General features: G+C 32.5%; 2 protein-coding genes across 2 annotated transcripts in view; one reads left to right on the top strand and one right to left on the bottom strand.

Annotated features, from left to right (window-relative positions):
• LOC143206743 (uncharacterized) overlaps window positions 1-16285 on the top strand; it is a 44226-nt gene that overhangs the window by 17689 nt on the left and 10252 nt on the right. The window lies entirely within an intron of this gene.
• ec (ubiquitin specific peptidase echinus) overlaps window positions 1-16285 on the bottom strand; it is a 65532-nt gene that overhangs the window by 47516 nt on the left and 1731 nt on the right. The window contains exon 2 of the mRNA XM_076419393.1: window positions 6018-6181. Coding sequence (XP_076275508.1) covers window positions 6018-6152 — 135 coding nt within the window. The 5' untranslated portion in view covers window positions 6153-6181. The remainder of the gene's footprint in view (window positions 1-6017; window positions 6182-16285) is intronic.

The following is a 16285-nucleotide window of genomic DNA, read 5'->3' as shown; positions in this document are numbered from 1 at the left end:
GGAAAACGCAACAGTTGGCTGCCAAGGTTATGGCGTCTGTATTTTAGGATGCGAATGGAATAATTTTCATTGACTAATTTGAAAAAGGAATGACCACCAACAGCGACTATTACTTAGCGTTATTGGGCCGTTTGAAGGACGAAATCGCCGAAAAACGGTCGCATTTGAAGAAAAAGAAAGTTCTACTTCACCAATACAAGGCACTATGTCACAAGTCAGTGAAAACGATGGCAAAAATCCATGAATTAGGCTTCAAACTGCTTCCTCATCCACCGTAGTCCGCATATCTGGCCCCAGCGTTCTATTTCCTGTTCTCAGATCTCAAAAGAATGCTCGTTGGGAAGAAATTTTCATCGAATGAAGAGGTGATCCGAAACTGAGGCCTATTTTGAAGTAAAGGACAAAATCGTATTACAAAAATGGTATCGAAAAGTTGGAGGGTCGCTATAATCATGTATATCAGGGAATTATGTTGAATAAAAAAAACTAATTTTGCCAAAAAATGTGTTTTACCATGGTAGGCCGAGGATTTTTTAATTGACCGGTTAATTATAAACATATTACATATCTTTACATTTTTGTTTCATAAAATATCTGTTAAATGCTAATTTTTGTTGTCAAATTTTAATATTATTATCCAGAACATTATGTTACACTATAATATTGTTTTTTTGGTGTGTATTTAGTAAATTTCTAATATAAAGAAGTAACAAAATTACAGGAACTTAACCCCGCAGTACATTATAATAGTATTTTTGAAGCGATATCATAACAAAGTGCGCATACTCACGTTAAACCAATGTCCATCCACTGAGGTAGCATTTTCGTGTCGTCTGATTTTTATATTCTTGGTTATAACATGCTATAGCCGAGTGATGTTCGAATTTGAATATTTTTAAATATATCTATTTTTTTGCAAAAACCAGAAAGAATATCCATGTTTTTTAAATATTTTTTTAAAAACATATGTTCAACAAACTTTTATAACGTGATAAACCTTTAATATTAAATACTAAAAACGGCTCTGAAACTTAATGAATAAAGTGTTAAAAACTTTAATTTTAAAGGTTTATTATGTATTATGTTATTTATATTATACTTTTTAAAAAATATCGAACAATATGGGGGAAAATAAAATATGGGTCAAAAAAATATCGACACATAATTATTTTGTCAGCATCCCTACTTGAATCTATCGGTGCAATAGAGGGACCGTTTTGTTGCCATGCAAATGTATGTATATTTAATATGATAAGATGATAAGAAACTAGGGGAACAGGGTATTGTAAACATTGTTATGCATATCACAAACATCAAGTAACCATATTGAGGAGTTCTATCAACCCAAGCTTTACTTGTTATAAAATAAATATAAATCAATATATTACAAATAAGTACTTAAATATTACCAAATATTAATATCAATTATTATTAATAATTACAAAGTTAAAGAAAATCAACTTTCTTTCATTAGAAATGTTCCGAACGGTATAGAGTCGTGAAGATCGAAAAGGAAAGAAAAAACGACGCGCGTTTTTTTGTCGTTCGGTTTGGGGCCGTTCAAGGTTGGGCTAGTGCCGTGAAAAGTACGCGGGCCTAAGAAATAACCGGTCCATGGATCGGCTGCGGCTGAGATTGCCCACCACTCCTAGCTCTCCGATATTTATATTCCGGTCGAACTCTTATGTTTGTGTATAATCTTCAGGTCTAGAATTACAGGCCGCATACGTCATCAACGGATTTATGAAATACGCGCATACATTGTTTATGCTGGTGCGAATGATTTTTCGCCGCTCTATTGGTTGCCTAAATAAAATAAACTTCCCCTGTACAGACGCTTTCCGGTAATACGTACGAGCGTGCAAATCGTTTCACTATCAAAAACATTATTACAACATGATATCCCACATATTGTATCCTTTTTAACATTATTTTGACATCCAACGAATACTCTTGAACCGTTCGGTAACGTGAGAAACACATTAAAAAATATATATTTATTGTTATAATTATTATAACAGTTTCTTCTTTTTTGATTAGATCAATGAAACACTTTTTACAGGCTTTTTGTAAAACGTGTTTTTTTATATAAACAATTTTCAAATGATTATAAAAATACATATATTATTGATTTACTCAGTGTATACAGACAAAAATCATTAACATTCAACATTCATTATTTTTGTTATTTATTTTGATGACATTTAGTTTAGAAACTTATGGTGTTGTTGCTCCAATATATCACAATTGTTAGTTTTGGTTTCAACGAGTGGTGATTTTGATGTCAATGACCAAGAATGGGATGGAGAATTAAAAAAGTTTGAAGACAATGACTTGCAAGACTTGTTGGAGATTATTATTAATAGGTGAAAAGAAGACATGGGTCATTTCTGAAGGGGAATATACATAAAGTCTTACTATGCAAATGGTGGATTGAACAACGCGTACTTTATTACAAGCTGCTAATACCGAACGAAACTGTTGATTCAAGACATTGGATGACGCAAAGCTTTCCTAATTCATGACTTCCAGACAATGACAACAAGACATAGCGCCTTCTGATTGGAACTTGTTCAGATCGATGCAGCATGCTTTGACTGGTACATAATTTCGAAGTGCTGAGAATTGCAAAAATGTTTTGGTGATTGTATTGCTGTCAAAGTAGCATCGTCCCTTGTACAATAGAACAGTATGTGTAGAAGATACAAAAAAGCTGTCACAACTTTTCCTGGGATAAAAATTATAAAAATAAATAGAAGCACCTAATATAATTCGAGATTTTGTAAAAGTCTTATAAAAGCTGTAACATCTTATTCAAAAATACACTACTAAATGTAAGAAATAGTAATAGTAAAAAATATTGTAAAAAGTTGGTCACAGTGTCTTTGACAAATAAGAAACAGAAAATGTCAAGCATAGAAAAACATTCAGCTTATAAGAATAACGTTCAAGCACACGTATATTTCAAAATTCGTGAAAATCAATAAGGATGGAGGAAGAGTGAAGTTCCACCCATCGTATTCATCAGCCCTCGTTACTTCTGATTCATAGATATTAGTCTCAAAAGAGGAATCATTTTTGGAAGTGCGTATGCTCCCAGAAAAATGAGTAGCTATTAAAAATTCTTTGAATTAAACTTTTACAGAAAAATACAATATTTATATAAATCGGTAGAAATATATACGTATACTCGCAACATTGTTTTCAATCAAGTTACTAAGATTTTTTTGCTTTCTCAAGCAATAGTTAATCCTTTTTATAAAACAATTATTTGTTTTTCTATTTTTTCACCTTAACGTTTTCTTTTTTCAATACAAGCAGTACAAAACAGTTATTCATAATAAAACAAATTCAATAGCGTACCTAACATGATATTATGGTTCATTACATTCTTGAACGTTACACAATATTTCCTTTGCACTGTGTTTAAATAAGTTCCTTAACAATTATATGTAACTTTAAAAGGTATTTTGATAAAATTAATTATTATGGATTATATCTGCAGTGCTTGTTGGTTCAACATTGCCAGAAGTACATTGTTTTGATATGATTGATGAATTGATGAATATGTTGGAGTTAAGCTGCAGATGTAAGAAAATGGCTCGTTTTGCCAGTGAGCAATGTTCAGAAAAACTAAAATCATTCTAAATTGATGCGGATAAAGTTCCTATTAAACAAAATGAATGCATTTATGGCTTTCCAAATTTATATATTGTGGCAGAGAAGCCATCGCATTCTGAAAAAATGACCTGTGGGTTTAAATGATTTGAAATAGTAGCATTATAGTTCCCTATTTGCTTTCAATATTTAATTTAATAGTGCTTAGCAGCTTAGCACGTAACACTGTGAACGAATCGCACTACCGATATACTGATATTTTATTCAACAAACGGATATAATTTAAAAGTAGTGACAAAATCTGCCAACTTGGTTGGCTCAGTGGAAGAATGCGAAGAGTTGTTTGAATCCTGCTGGGGCATGGTCGTAAATGTATGTTTGTGATTGTTAAATATTTGTGACCGAAATCCGACAAGGAGAATGATTCCAGTCAAGCCAGTAACCAGGCTGGGGTAAGACCGGATGTCTTCTGGAAGGATTTCTCAGTTGGTCACTCGCCAGTCGGTAGGCTTAATGCCGAGTACCGTGGTTCGGAGCCCACGTTAAACTGTAGGTCCAGTCCAGATAAACCAGTGGATGGTAAAAGGAGACTTAATGTATATGCCAAATCAAAAAGCTCTTCGGAGTAACAAATCCAGAAAATATCAATATTTTTCTTTAAATAATAAAAACAGATTTTTTTTGGTTGTCAATACTTTTAAACAAGCCAACATATATCACAAATATATGATTTTTTTGGCTTTTAAAATAATATATCTATAAGATGCCGTTTATCTATACGTTTTAACACATAGATATACTTCACAAATCAATGACTTTTTCAGTTATTCAAACTAATAGTTCCTTAAAAAACGAAGAAATATAAAAAATGTTATATCATATATTAAAATTATTATACTATAAAAATAGATATACCAATATATTTTCCTGAATATGGAAAACAAAATATGTTGAAAACGTATCAAAATCAGTAAAAAATCCAAAGACATTGATATTTTTCTGAAAAGCTAATTAGAACTTTTTACAAATCTTTCTTTTGATCTTTATACTAACAAATATGGGCCTATAAATAAGTTTTTAATAATTTATTTAGCTTGAAGATTCATTGTGAAAAATCGGTACAATGTATTTCATCAAAGTATTTATCGATAGCAGCTATTTTTTCCGGTCATTCAGGCAATTTACGGATTCTACCTCGAAAGAATGGTGTATCTTTTGAGGTTATCCACGAATTGGTCCATATTTTTTGTATTTTCAAAGGAAGTGGAGCGTTGCTCAGTCAGTTCAACACAAGTATGGAACAAGTAGTAATAAGAAGGAGCAACGTATGGAAAATACGTCGTCGTACTGTTGAATAATGAAATTGTTGTATTTTTGCTCGAATTCCGGCAGTTATTCACGCAGTTTTCGGCTCACACGCATCAGTTGTAGTCAATAGCGATCCCCATTGATGGTTTCATTAGGTTTTAGCGGCTCATAGTACACCACATCAACCTGATAAAGCAAATACAGAGTATTAGTTTGAAGCCATAAACATTCGGCTTAGCCTATTATTTTTTCGATGTGGATTATCATAATGAATCTACTTTAAATCACCAATAACAGTACATGACAAAACACATTTCACACATGGCCAAACGCCTTTCAATGTATCTTGGCTTCAATTCATTCAGCTCAAAATTCACAACAAACATTTGGATCGTTCCCAGGTCCCTCAATCAATTGGAAATAGTTTCTTGTATTACACCCAAGAATTCTGCATATACTTCTTGCGGTTTACGCCAGTCATCATCGAGTAATACCTTCAATTTCTTTTTGGTGTCCAGAACACTCTTTGTCTTCGGTGTCAAAATCAACATTTTTAAAACGCCGAAACCAGTATTCACATGTTAAAATGGATTATTGGTTGCCATAAGCTTCACACAGCATTCGATGACCTTCAGCCAAGTAACAAAGTAAAAATGCGATTAATTAAGTAATTTAGACATTTTCAACGCATGGAACCGATACGATTTAATATACAGTAAAACCACCTGTTGTAAATCCTTTAAAATTAATTTATAGGTAATATAAAATATCGTTATTCCCTCTCGAACATTGATATTTGTTTAACAACCTAATATATTCTTTTGCAAATAATTGATATTTTTGTATTGTTTAGAGCAACACATTTATGAAATATGGATATTTTATTAAATATCCAATACGATATATGGATAATATTTTATATATTAATATATGATTGTTCGATATTCTTAACCCCTGGCAGTTATTTTGTCCGTAAATAATTAGATAATCTACTTTTTGATTAAATCAACAACCACTTGAAAAGTTTAGTTTTAATCACATTGTTGATGTTTCTATATTTAGTGGATGGAATAAGAACGAACAAAACTTACCTGTACTGCGCTGTTCAAAAAGCAGTTATTTTGTCCTGGTCCATTTAGGAGACCTTTCGTTGTCGTATAGGTCAAGGAATCCCTAGAGGGCGTCGCGATCGACATCAGAGGCATCGAAACGCCGGGAGTCGCCATCTTGCTACCACCAAGACGTTCTACATTTCCTGTAAAACAAAACGAACTATGATAATGTCAACATGAAATAAAAATTTACCGAGAAACCTGACATGTTTTTATGGGAGACCACCATAAAAGATTCCTCCGGCCATATACAAACAAAGAACGCGTCAGCGAGAGACATATAAATCTCTTCCAAACGAAATATGAAACAGAAAATGTCGCGGAAAAAAAAACAGCGGGTTTACTCTGAAAATGGTAATTTGCCTTTTTAGACAAATGCGGACTTTTTATGGTAATGATCCTCCAGTTCAGGTTTGGTAGAAAAGACATCTGAATCTAATCTTGGCTATTTACGTGCCTATTTGTCTTCGGACTTAAGACGACCGGGGTATTTAAATCTTAGGAGTGTAATTATAAATTTTTAAAGTTAAATTAGTTTTTAAATTAAGTGTTCCTACTTCTTTAAAAGTCAAGAATTCTTAAAGTAAGATGGAAAATCCTTAATAGAAACATTAAACACCTGAATTGTTTACGTTTCACGAACCAAAGTATTCAAGGTAATTACAGCATAGGGATGTCGGACACCGAAAAAAGTATCGATATATTTTTTGCAACAAGTATAAAAAATATCGATATTTTACCAAAAATATAATCGACAGTTTTAAGAAAAAATAAAAATAGTGAAATATTAGCCTAAAAAATATGTATTTTTCTTTTACATTTAAAATTAAGTACCATTTTAAAGATTTATTAAAGATTTTACTTAATTTATTTTGAAAAAATATCGATATATCGGCTAATAATATCGATTGATAAAAATATTAATGCTGTATCGATATTTTTTCTGCATCCCTATTACAGCATAAACAAAACATGGCCAAACATCACTGGCGAAGAGAAATAGCGGGCGAAATTCAAAGCTAACTGACAGAGGCTGACGAACATTAAAAAGGATTGGAGCCAGACGACATAATAGTATTGAGGCAAAAGTAACAACAGAAATGTAACATTGAAGGAAGGGTTGCGAATGCGAAACGCTTTATAAAACAAGTTAAGCTGCGAAAGAAGTGGTACAATGGTTATAAAATCTGGACGCTTGATGATTGGAAGAACGTAGTATTGTTCGATGAATCATTTACATTTTTTCCTACCAACGGCCGAATATATCTATGGAGAACCCCAAAATAAACCTACGGATAGATCTAGGGATGATCGATATTTATCGATAGTGAATAAACCTCTGGGTTTAGCTGGAAAACATCGATGTTTTAACTTCGATATCATCGACACATCGATGTTATAGGAATAAAATATCGAAACGTAAATTATTCTTAATATAACTGAAGTTTGTGAGCTTTTATGAACAATAGGTATAAATACGCGTGAAAGTGTCTGTGGTAAAAAATATGTAACCTGTAGTAAAGTTATGCGACTTACCAGATTACTTACTATAAAAGTCAGATACTTCCAACCAAAACAGGCAATCGGAAAAAAAAACGTATTTAAAGAAATGAAGAAAGGATTGCTGCAAACAGGAAATGTTAATATCCCTGCTGTCGCCACTTTCTTGAATCCTCGTTTCAAAGATTTCCACGCCGCATCAAAGAATTTATTTCAGATATTGAGATGACAATTGACAATACAAGCGGAAGAAGACCAAGAGGTATATATACGGAAAGAATAACATCGATATTTTTCCAATATCGATCATTTCTATTACAATCCAGACTGCTTACTTTCTAGAATCAAGTATGGAGCACAATCACCAGACCCCAACACAACTGAACAGTTATGAGGAGTTTTAGAAAAGAAAATGGGGAGTAGATTTTGCACTCCAAACATCATTAAAAATTGGCGGATGTTTTGGTACAAGAATGGGATAATGTTCTATTGGAAACTATTCAGGTACTCTATGAAACTAATCTGTGAAGAATTGCAGCTGCTTTTAACAGCGAAATGGTGACTTTATCCGTTAATACTAAACATGTCCATTTGTTATAATACCTCTGCTATCTTAATTACTTCATTATTATATTATTGTTCTGTAAAACCGAATTTTTTGACAGCCTATTTCATTATTTTCACATATAGCAATGTGGACACCAGCACTGAGTTCTTGGTAGTTTTGGCTTTAATTTTACGTCGATATTTTGTATCCATTTTACGTAAATAAAATCTGCTAATATGGTGCATTTTGTTTGAAGTCCTCTTTATGTATATTTCAATATTTCTTAATTATTTAACAGATCTACAGTAAATATCTTTTAATTCGATTTTTATCATCAGTATAGTGTGCTTCTGAGACTTCCAAGACTGATACATTCGTTCCAACGTTCCACCACATTTTTTATACCTTCTCATAGAGCCATTTATTTGGCACCCAAAATAGGTAAGAATTCAATAGCCACTTGGGGCTAAATCTGGAAAATATGGTGAATAAGGAGCAATTCGATTTTTCATTGAATTGTGTCGCGATGCAATGTCCTGGTAAAACAAGACTATTTCTTTTGTCATATAACATTATATTCGCTATAGGTAGTTTTATATATGTTTTCAGGTAGTTAATGAATAAAATATCAATATAAAAATGATATAACCTTGTAAGCGTTAAATATATAGCTTAAGAGTATTATTAAGAGCTTGCATGTAATCTGATCATTTTTTACTCTAATAATAAAAATTGGCATATGTATTAATCAAAACATTTTCCACCATTCTTTATAACTTTTCAGAATTTTAATTCAGAAAAACTCACAACATATCCTTCGCAACTCTTACAACTTATGACTGAATTTTGACGTTGTCATCCAAGAAAATCACTTTGGCGTCTATTATTCACTCTATTACTGTTTTTTTTTTGTTAACAGTACGTTGTTCCATTTACGTGTATTTGATTGACATCGGCAAATATCTGTACTACGAGATTTGGTTTTAACAGGTAGTAATACATTACATCTTACTAATGCCACCTTACGTACAACGAAATTTTATGGCTTTTCTTTTTGCCTGGCAAGCTATGAAACTGAATTCATGTGGCAAACATTTTTCCTCATCTTTCCCATCACATGTAAACTGAAAATAGCTGATTCACCAACTATTAAGCAGTCTGAAAGATATTTCAGAGTCGACACCTTGTAAGTTTTTGTCCAATAACACTTGCAATTTATTATTTCGAACTCGTTTGGTTTCCTCAGTAGTTCTTTGTCACTGATATCAAAATCTCAACTTTTAAATCGTTGAAACCAAAACGGACAATGAAGATACGACGGAACATCATCGCAATAGGTTTCTAAAAGTGTTTGCTTCGTGTATGACTTCGGCGGTATAATTTTTTCAAATAAAATGACAAAAATAATCAATATCGGATAAATGTAAACTATTTAAAAAGAAAGACAAATAGGTTCGAAAACCTGGAGCAAATTTGATTAAACTTCTACCCGACTTGAGTTGTATTATGCTTTTGTAAATTTATCCATGATCTATGTTTGAACTCTAAAGTTGAAAGTTGTGCATTATCGATAGTTTACGAATGGATACAATCGTCGGCTTTATGTAAAAACGAAATGTTTACGAAAAATTTCCCAAACGTTTACCGGAAGAATTCCTATTACGCGCCGTCTCAAAACAAACGTTTTGAAATTTATTCGAACCGGTTGGGACTCGTGTCGTGTACTTGACGCACACAAAGGCTCCAAACAATCTTTTGTCAGTGCTTTATAAGAAACGAACTAGGCGCCTTTCGATAGCCGAGGTCTTTCAACTTGATCCTACTGTTTTAATAATGGACCCGTGAAAAAATAGTGCAGCTTTTTATGTATTAAGCGTTTGCATGTATTCTGATTATTTTTTCACTTTAAAGAACATTTATTGAGAAGAATTAGTACAGAAAACTCTTGTTTTTTTTGGCTGACAAACAAAGACACCAAAGAAAATTTTCATTCAATTCTTATAGTATCCATTTTCCTTCATTTTTACCTTTCCCATCACATGGATGTTGTTATCCTTTTGAATGTTACTGTATGTAAAAGCTCGGAAACAGTCAATTCACCAACGCTAAGTTGCCTGAACGTTTTTTGAGTTCTATATTCTCTAAACCAAAACCTACAATTGGACAAGTGCAAGCAAAGTCAAGTGCAGACAAAAGTTTCTAAAAGTATATGATGGACTTAACTGCAGATTAAAATCAAACAATGTTCCATGTTTAGTGTATATGCATACTTAATAACTTAATGATACTAATTGGAAAATTGTTATTTTATCTAGAGGGGTGTAAAAATCACTCAGCAGTTAGGGTCGCTGAATAGTTGTTGACATTTAGTGCGTTGGGGCATTGTAATGTAAACAATGTAATATGCCACTTATGATGTAAATTTCATTTTTGCTTTGACAATATTATGGAAATGTTTGAGCTTGCTGCTGAATATTCCAACTTTTCCAACAGGGATGCTGAAGCAATATCGATATTTTTCGATATTTTTTCAAAAATATAATATAAATAATAGGATATATAAACATTTAATTTTTTTTATATAAATAACCTTTATTTAATAACAAAATGACAAAAACTTGATTATGAAGATTTTGTTATTTTCGGTACTTAATCTTAAATAAGGTATTTATTTTTTTAATATCAAAATATTGTATCGACATCTCTTATTCAGACTACGAGCTAATAAGTAATAATTTGTCTTGTATAGTTAACTCGAATTATATAGTTTTAATAATTGCATTTTCATCTTTATAGAGATAACAAAACAAATAAAACACCATGACGTAAAATGAATAGTAACTGATGAGTTGGGTTATTGGGTTGGCAAAAATCTTCCATAAAGTAAAATACTGCTAATTTTGAGATTAAGGAAAGATTATGGACGAAAGATTCATGATAATATAGCTTTTTTAAATATTATGTGAGAGTGGCGAATTTAAAACTCGTTAGAATAGTAAACTAATTATATGTTATTGCATTATATAGAGCTTCAAAATAGAAGAAGTGAGACTAGTGTAGTACAATGGGAATGAAATGAGGAAAAGGCCCTGGGAATATTTGAGTGGATTGATGTAAAATCAAAATTACAACGTAGATAGTACACCACGTAAGAATATGTATGTTATTGGTATTTTAAACATATAAAAACACAGCAGATATGTCAATTTTTTTATAATTAGGAGAGATGTAGTACTTGCCCTGTAAAAAAGAGATATATCGTTATAAATAGATTAAATTACTTTACTCTTATCCAATTATGAAACATATAGGAATGAAATAAGTAAGAATAAGCTAATAACTAAGAGTGTTGATTACTATTTAAAGAGTTGAAACCAATTCAACAAAATTTATGGACACTAAAGAAACTGAAAACGAAATAAGTTGAATAATTGCAATCAATCCTCCCATCATTGTCCAATTTTTTTTTATAGATGACAATGCTGTACAAATTATTTTTTGAGTACACACAAAGCACTATCTGAATAAATCGTAGGTTTACACAAATCAACAAGCATTAAAACCAAACTTCATTGAAACTGCACTGGATAATGTTACGATTGGTGTATTCGTTATAGATAAATATCGCCTTATGAATAAAATGTAGCAAATATAGATTCTTAATTGCAGTAAATATACCTTGCAGTATGTTTCGTTATATTTAAAATGAGCCATTCTGTTAAATCAAGCGGAATATTTCTATTTAAGAATCCTATATACGCAATCTGCATTAAAATTTCAACAATAATTATCCATCACATCGTCCAAACATTAACTTAAAATCTGATTTATATTCAGACACGTCGTAAAATTTCTTTTCAACATGGTCGTTGATGGAAGCCACGCCTACCTGAAGTATCAAACCGTTCGAGAGATAAATTACAGTCTATGAATCTTGAGAGCTACGGCCTGGAAGTGGGGAGGTGGTCCGCGAAGAGGTGCCAGCAAGAATCGAAATTGAAATTCAAGGAAAACATTAGCGCGGTGACGGAATTTTAATGCGAGATGGTTGTGTATATCACGTTCGCGACGACCAATGAGGCCAATACGAAGATAATAAGGACAGATTTGGTTCTTGGTTGGACATTTCTCTATTTTTTGTAACTTAAAATAACTTTTATTTATTCTGAATGGTTTAATAAAGTTCATGACATCGCTGAGACAATTAATGGGGGGATTCCTCCAGTTCTTAGTTACATGTTTAGCCGAATTTGATAGTTTGAAACTGAATTGATACGTTTAAACGAAGAAAAGTGACCTTGCAGCATCATTCATGAGTCTTGTTGTAATATCAATCAAAATCCCTCAAATTTACTTCGGGATACTTATATTAAAGGAAGCTGGCAAATATACTATTCAGATTAAAATATTAAGTATATAAATTAGTTTTAAATGATTATTTTTTATTTGAAGCTTTATTGCGAAATATAGGTATAATATATTTTATTCAAACTATTGTCCATCGACAGCCGCTACTTTTTCTCATCTTTCAGGCAATTTACGGATTCCATTTCGAAATAACAATGTAGATCTTGATTTTTGGTATTTTCATAAAGTAGCAATTAGAAGGAGCAAGGTCTGGAGAATACGACAGATGGGGTAGCACTTCTTATTTTAATGTTTTCAATCAATGTTGTATTCTTGCCGCTTGCAATCGATAGCGATCCCCATTGAAATGACAATTTTGAAACCGATGGAGTATAGTTGTCATAAGCTTCACACAGCATTCATTAACTTTCAGTTGGTATTTTCTTTAAATTCAAGTAGAGAACTGAAAAACTGAAAAAAGGTCAAGCCAGTCAGTGAGCCCTTAACCTAGCAACTTAACAAGTTGGTTACAAATGTGCCCGATCCAATTTAATACACATTTATGCAATCTGTTGTAAATCCTTTAAATGTAAGTTATTTTGTAGGTCTGACAGTAAGATATAACAAAGCGAGATGGAGCTCATGAATTCTTACCTGCAGACCAAACATTCAATAATTCGTCTTAAGTGGTCGGGACTACTAGTATGCACCGATAACTCTTCGCTACTCTCACAACTTGATCACCTTATTCCCCAATCTTTAGTATGTGATTTAAATGCGTGGTACTTCATTCAAGAAAATCGCTACGAAAATATGTTTTCGGTTTCGATGAAAGCTTTGGACACATAAATCATTATTAGATAATTTAGACATTCAAATCACAAAAAAGTGGATTTGAAAGATTGGATTCAAAAGAAGTCATCGAAGTTATAAAAACTGACTTCAACCCCAAAATAAGCAATACGCTATGATTTAGTAATCGGACAAGTGTTTCAAAATATGCCAAGAACGAGAATTATAAATCTAAGTTAATGCAGCATTTCGACTATGTTTGGAAGATGGTTGAAAAAGATTATGAATCTAAAGCTAGGAAAATCTCCAAATGTCTTCTTTTTTTACTAGCAAACAAAAAACCGCATGTTGAAACGGTTGGAAATAGATTTTGAACCGCTAATTCACCAGCTCTAAGTGGTCTGAAAGTCTTTTGACTTCTAAATTGTTTAAACCGAAACAGAGAATTGGAAAATAGCGCAGCCGTCACTATAAGTTTCTAAAAGTATTTGATGGGCTTCGACAGCAGATTAAAATCTATTCAAAATCAGAATTCAACATAAGTAAAGTTTATCAAAATTATCTGCATTTTGCAAATTTACTAAATGCTAAAGTTAGAGTTGAAAATATATTCCAACTATGTTCGTGCAAACTGATTTTACTTAGTTGGTCTCATCAAAATGTACCAAAAAAGAGAATTATAATAAAACTACGAACACTCTACCATCTGTTGCAAAATTGTAACCAAGTCAAAGCTATATTCTCATGAATAAAATAACAATAATTTAAAATATATTTAGACGTCTAGTTTTAATAGCGTTAACGAAAATAAACCAACAAAAATGTATATAAATAATTCAAGTTAATTTTGAATGTTTTTTATGGTTTCAAAACAAAAATATGTTACCAAATCAACAGTTCAAGCAACTTGACAGTTACAAAATAGCTACAATTCTGCAACATATAGAAAGTTTTCGCATACCAAAACATTTCCAATCACCCCTATACGTATGAAACAGCAATAAAATTGGCGACTGTCCTCAAATATTTGCTTATATAAGTCTATAATTCGCGGAATATATTTAAAAAGAAAGCATAATATAATCAAATTAATCGCTAAGCTGAAAAAAAAAACAAAACAATTCTAATACAACGGTCGCCAAAATCAACAGGTCGTGGGCGATCCGTACGATGAAACTCGATTTGATTAAAACAAAAATCAGTGATATCGAAATCAAGTGGCCGAGGGCGGTAGGTACGATCGTATTTCCACCATATTATGGGAAGAACATTGGGACGGATCATTTTTCGTTGTCGCGGACGAATCTGCTCCCAGCAACTGTACCAAATCCCGCGGCTCTGGTTTCTCTGCTCCATTCGTTCGAATATTTAATGTATCGTTCCGCTCACGGCCTACTATGTGGGAAAAAAGAACGATCTCACGTTAGCTCATCTCTCTAGGTTCAACACACTCTCTGTTTACGTCCATTGGCAAAATTGCCGTTTCGTTCGTGCCAATTTCGGTCAATTGTGCGAGTGGGACAGTTACGTGGGCCCCACTACCGCCAAAAATGAGGAACTGGCAGCGTTTGGTGTCGTACTATTATGACGTCGAGCGCCAAAAACCCGAGAAGACAAAATATAGAGAATATCGAAAATCTTAAATGGGCACATGTGAAACAGAGTTTTAATTTTATCTGCCGCCAGGCAGCTATGAGTATTAAAATAAAATGAATGACAAATTTGATGTAATTAATTTTAAGAAATAAAGCTGAAATAAACAAATTTCCATTCATCTGATTGAAGAAATACTGGGTTTTTCGAAAATTTTGGCAATTAGATATATTCTGTAATATTTTCTGTAGCAGAAGCATTTCTTAGAATTTTGGTTATACACTTACGTGTTGTGTTCAAGGTTAAAATGGTTTGAAAATAATGCATTATTTTCAAGGTATCATATATATTATTCATATCAGAAGAAGCTTCTGAAGAATTTAAATACTTAAATAATAAGATCTAATAGGTTTGTATCTTAGACAGGCTGACTATAGGGCCAAATGTTCCTACTTGTAATTTGAAAAGAAAGCCTTCCATTATGGCAACTGTGCTTAATTGAGTTTAAATACATAATATGTGTTTATTATTGAGCCTTTTTGCATTACTAATTGGAAGCGAAAATATGAATACAAGTTAGGTTTCAGCAGAAATCACTCTGCTTACATTAGTAAAACGACAAACTGTAAAAAGAACAAGTGAGTACAAACATAATTATTTAAGGGTTCCAAATTGAACTTAAGTAATATAACATGTGTTTAATTACAGCTTTGTTTGAGGAAGATTCAAAGCAGTTCAACCCCAGGGACAGATAATCCAAATTAAGAAGTAACCTAACAAAGCTTGAAAGGTGTTTCTTATTTTAATGCTCATATGTTTCACACAGCATTCATTAACTTTCAGTTGGTATTTTAGGGTAAATTATGTGGCTCGGTGAATGGAGGTAAAACGAAATGAAACAGTGTCTCGGGGTTGCCAGCTCTTCGTTATCGGGTTCTAGTTGGCGCTGCTGGCACCCCGCCCGTGTTCAACATCTGGGATTAGATTTCTGGATATTTTGTAGACCGTTATTCCACGATTTAAAATTCGACATGCCTCAAGGGCGCTACAGTATTTTCTTCAAATTCAAGTAGAGAACTGAAAAACTGAAAGGTCAAGCCAGTGAGTGAGGCCTTAATATGGCAACTTAACAAGTTGGCTACAAATGTGCTCGATGCGATTTAATACACATTTATGCAATCTGTTGTAAATCCTTTAAATGTAAGTTATTTTGTTGGCCTGACAGTAAGACATAACAAAACGATGGAGCTCATGAATTCTTATCTGTAGACCAAACTGTCAATAATTCGTATTAAGTGGTCGGGACTACTAATATGCACCGTTAACAGTTTTTTTAATCACTACAATAACATCTGGAATTGGAACATGATACATTGGAATGATACAGCCGTCACTATAAGTTTCTAAAAGTATACGATCAACTATCGCTAAGCTTGGAAGGTATTTTAATTTATTAGTGAATGACTTA

The sequence above is a fragment of the Rhynchophorus ferrugineus genome, unplaced genomic scaffold (assembly GCF_030347505.1).
Source record: "Rhynchophorus ferrugineus isolate W39M unplaced genomic scaffold, kcgeb_rfMv2 rfM1, whole genome shotgun sequence".
Classification (NCBI taxonomy): Eukaryota; Metazoa; Arthropoda; class Insecta; order Coleoptera; family Curculionidae; genus Rhynchophorus; species Rhynchophorus ferrugineus.
Note: the sequence above shows the minus strand (reverse complement) of the source record. Positions and strands in the feature narration are given on the sequence as shown.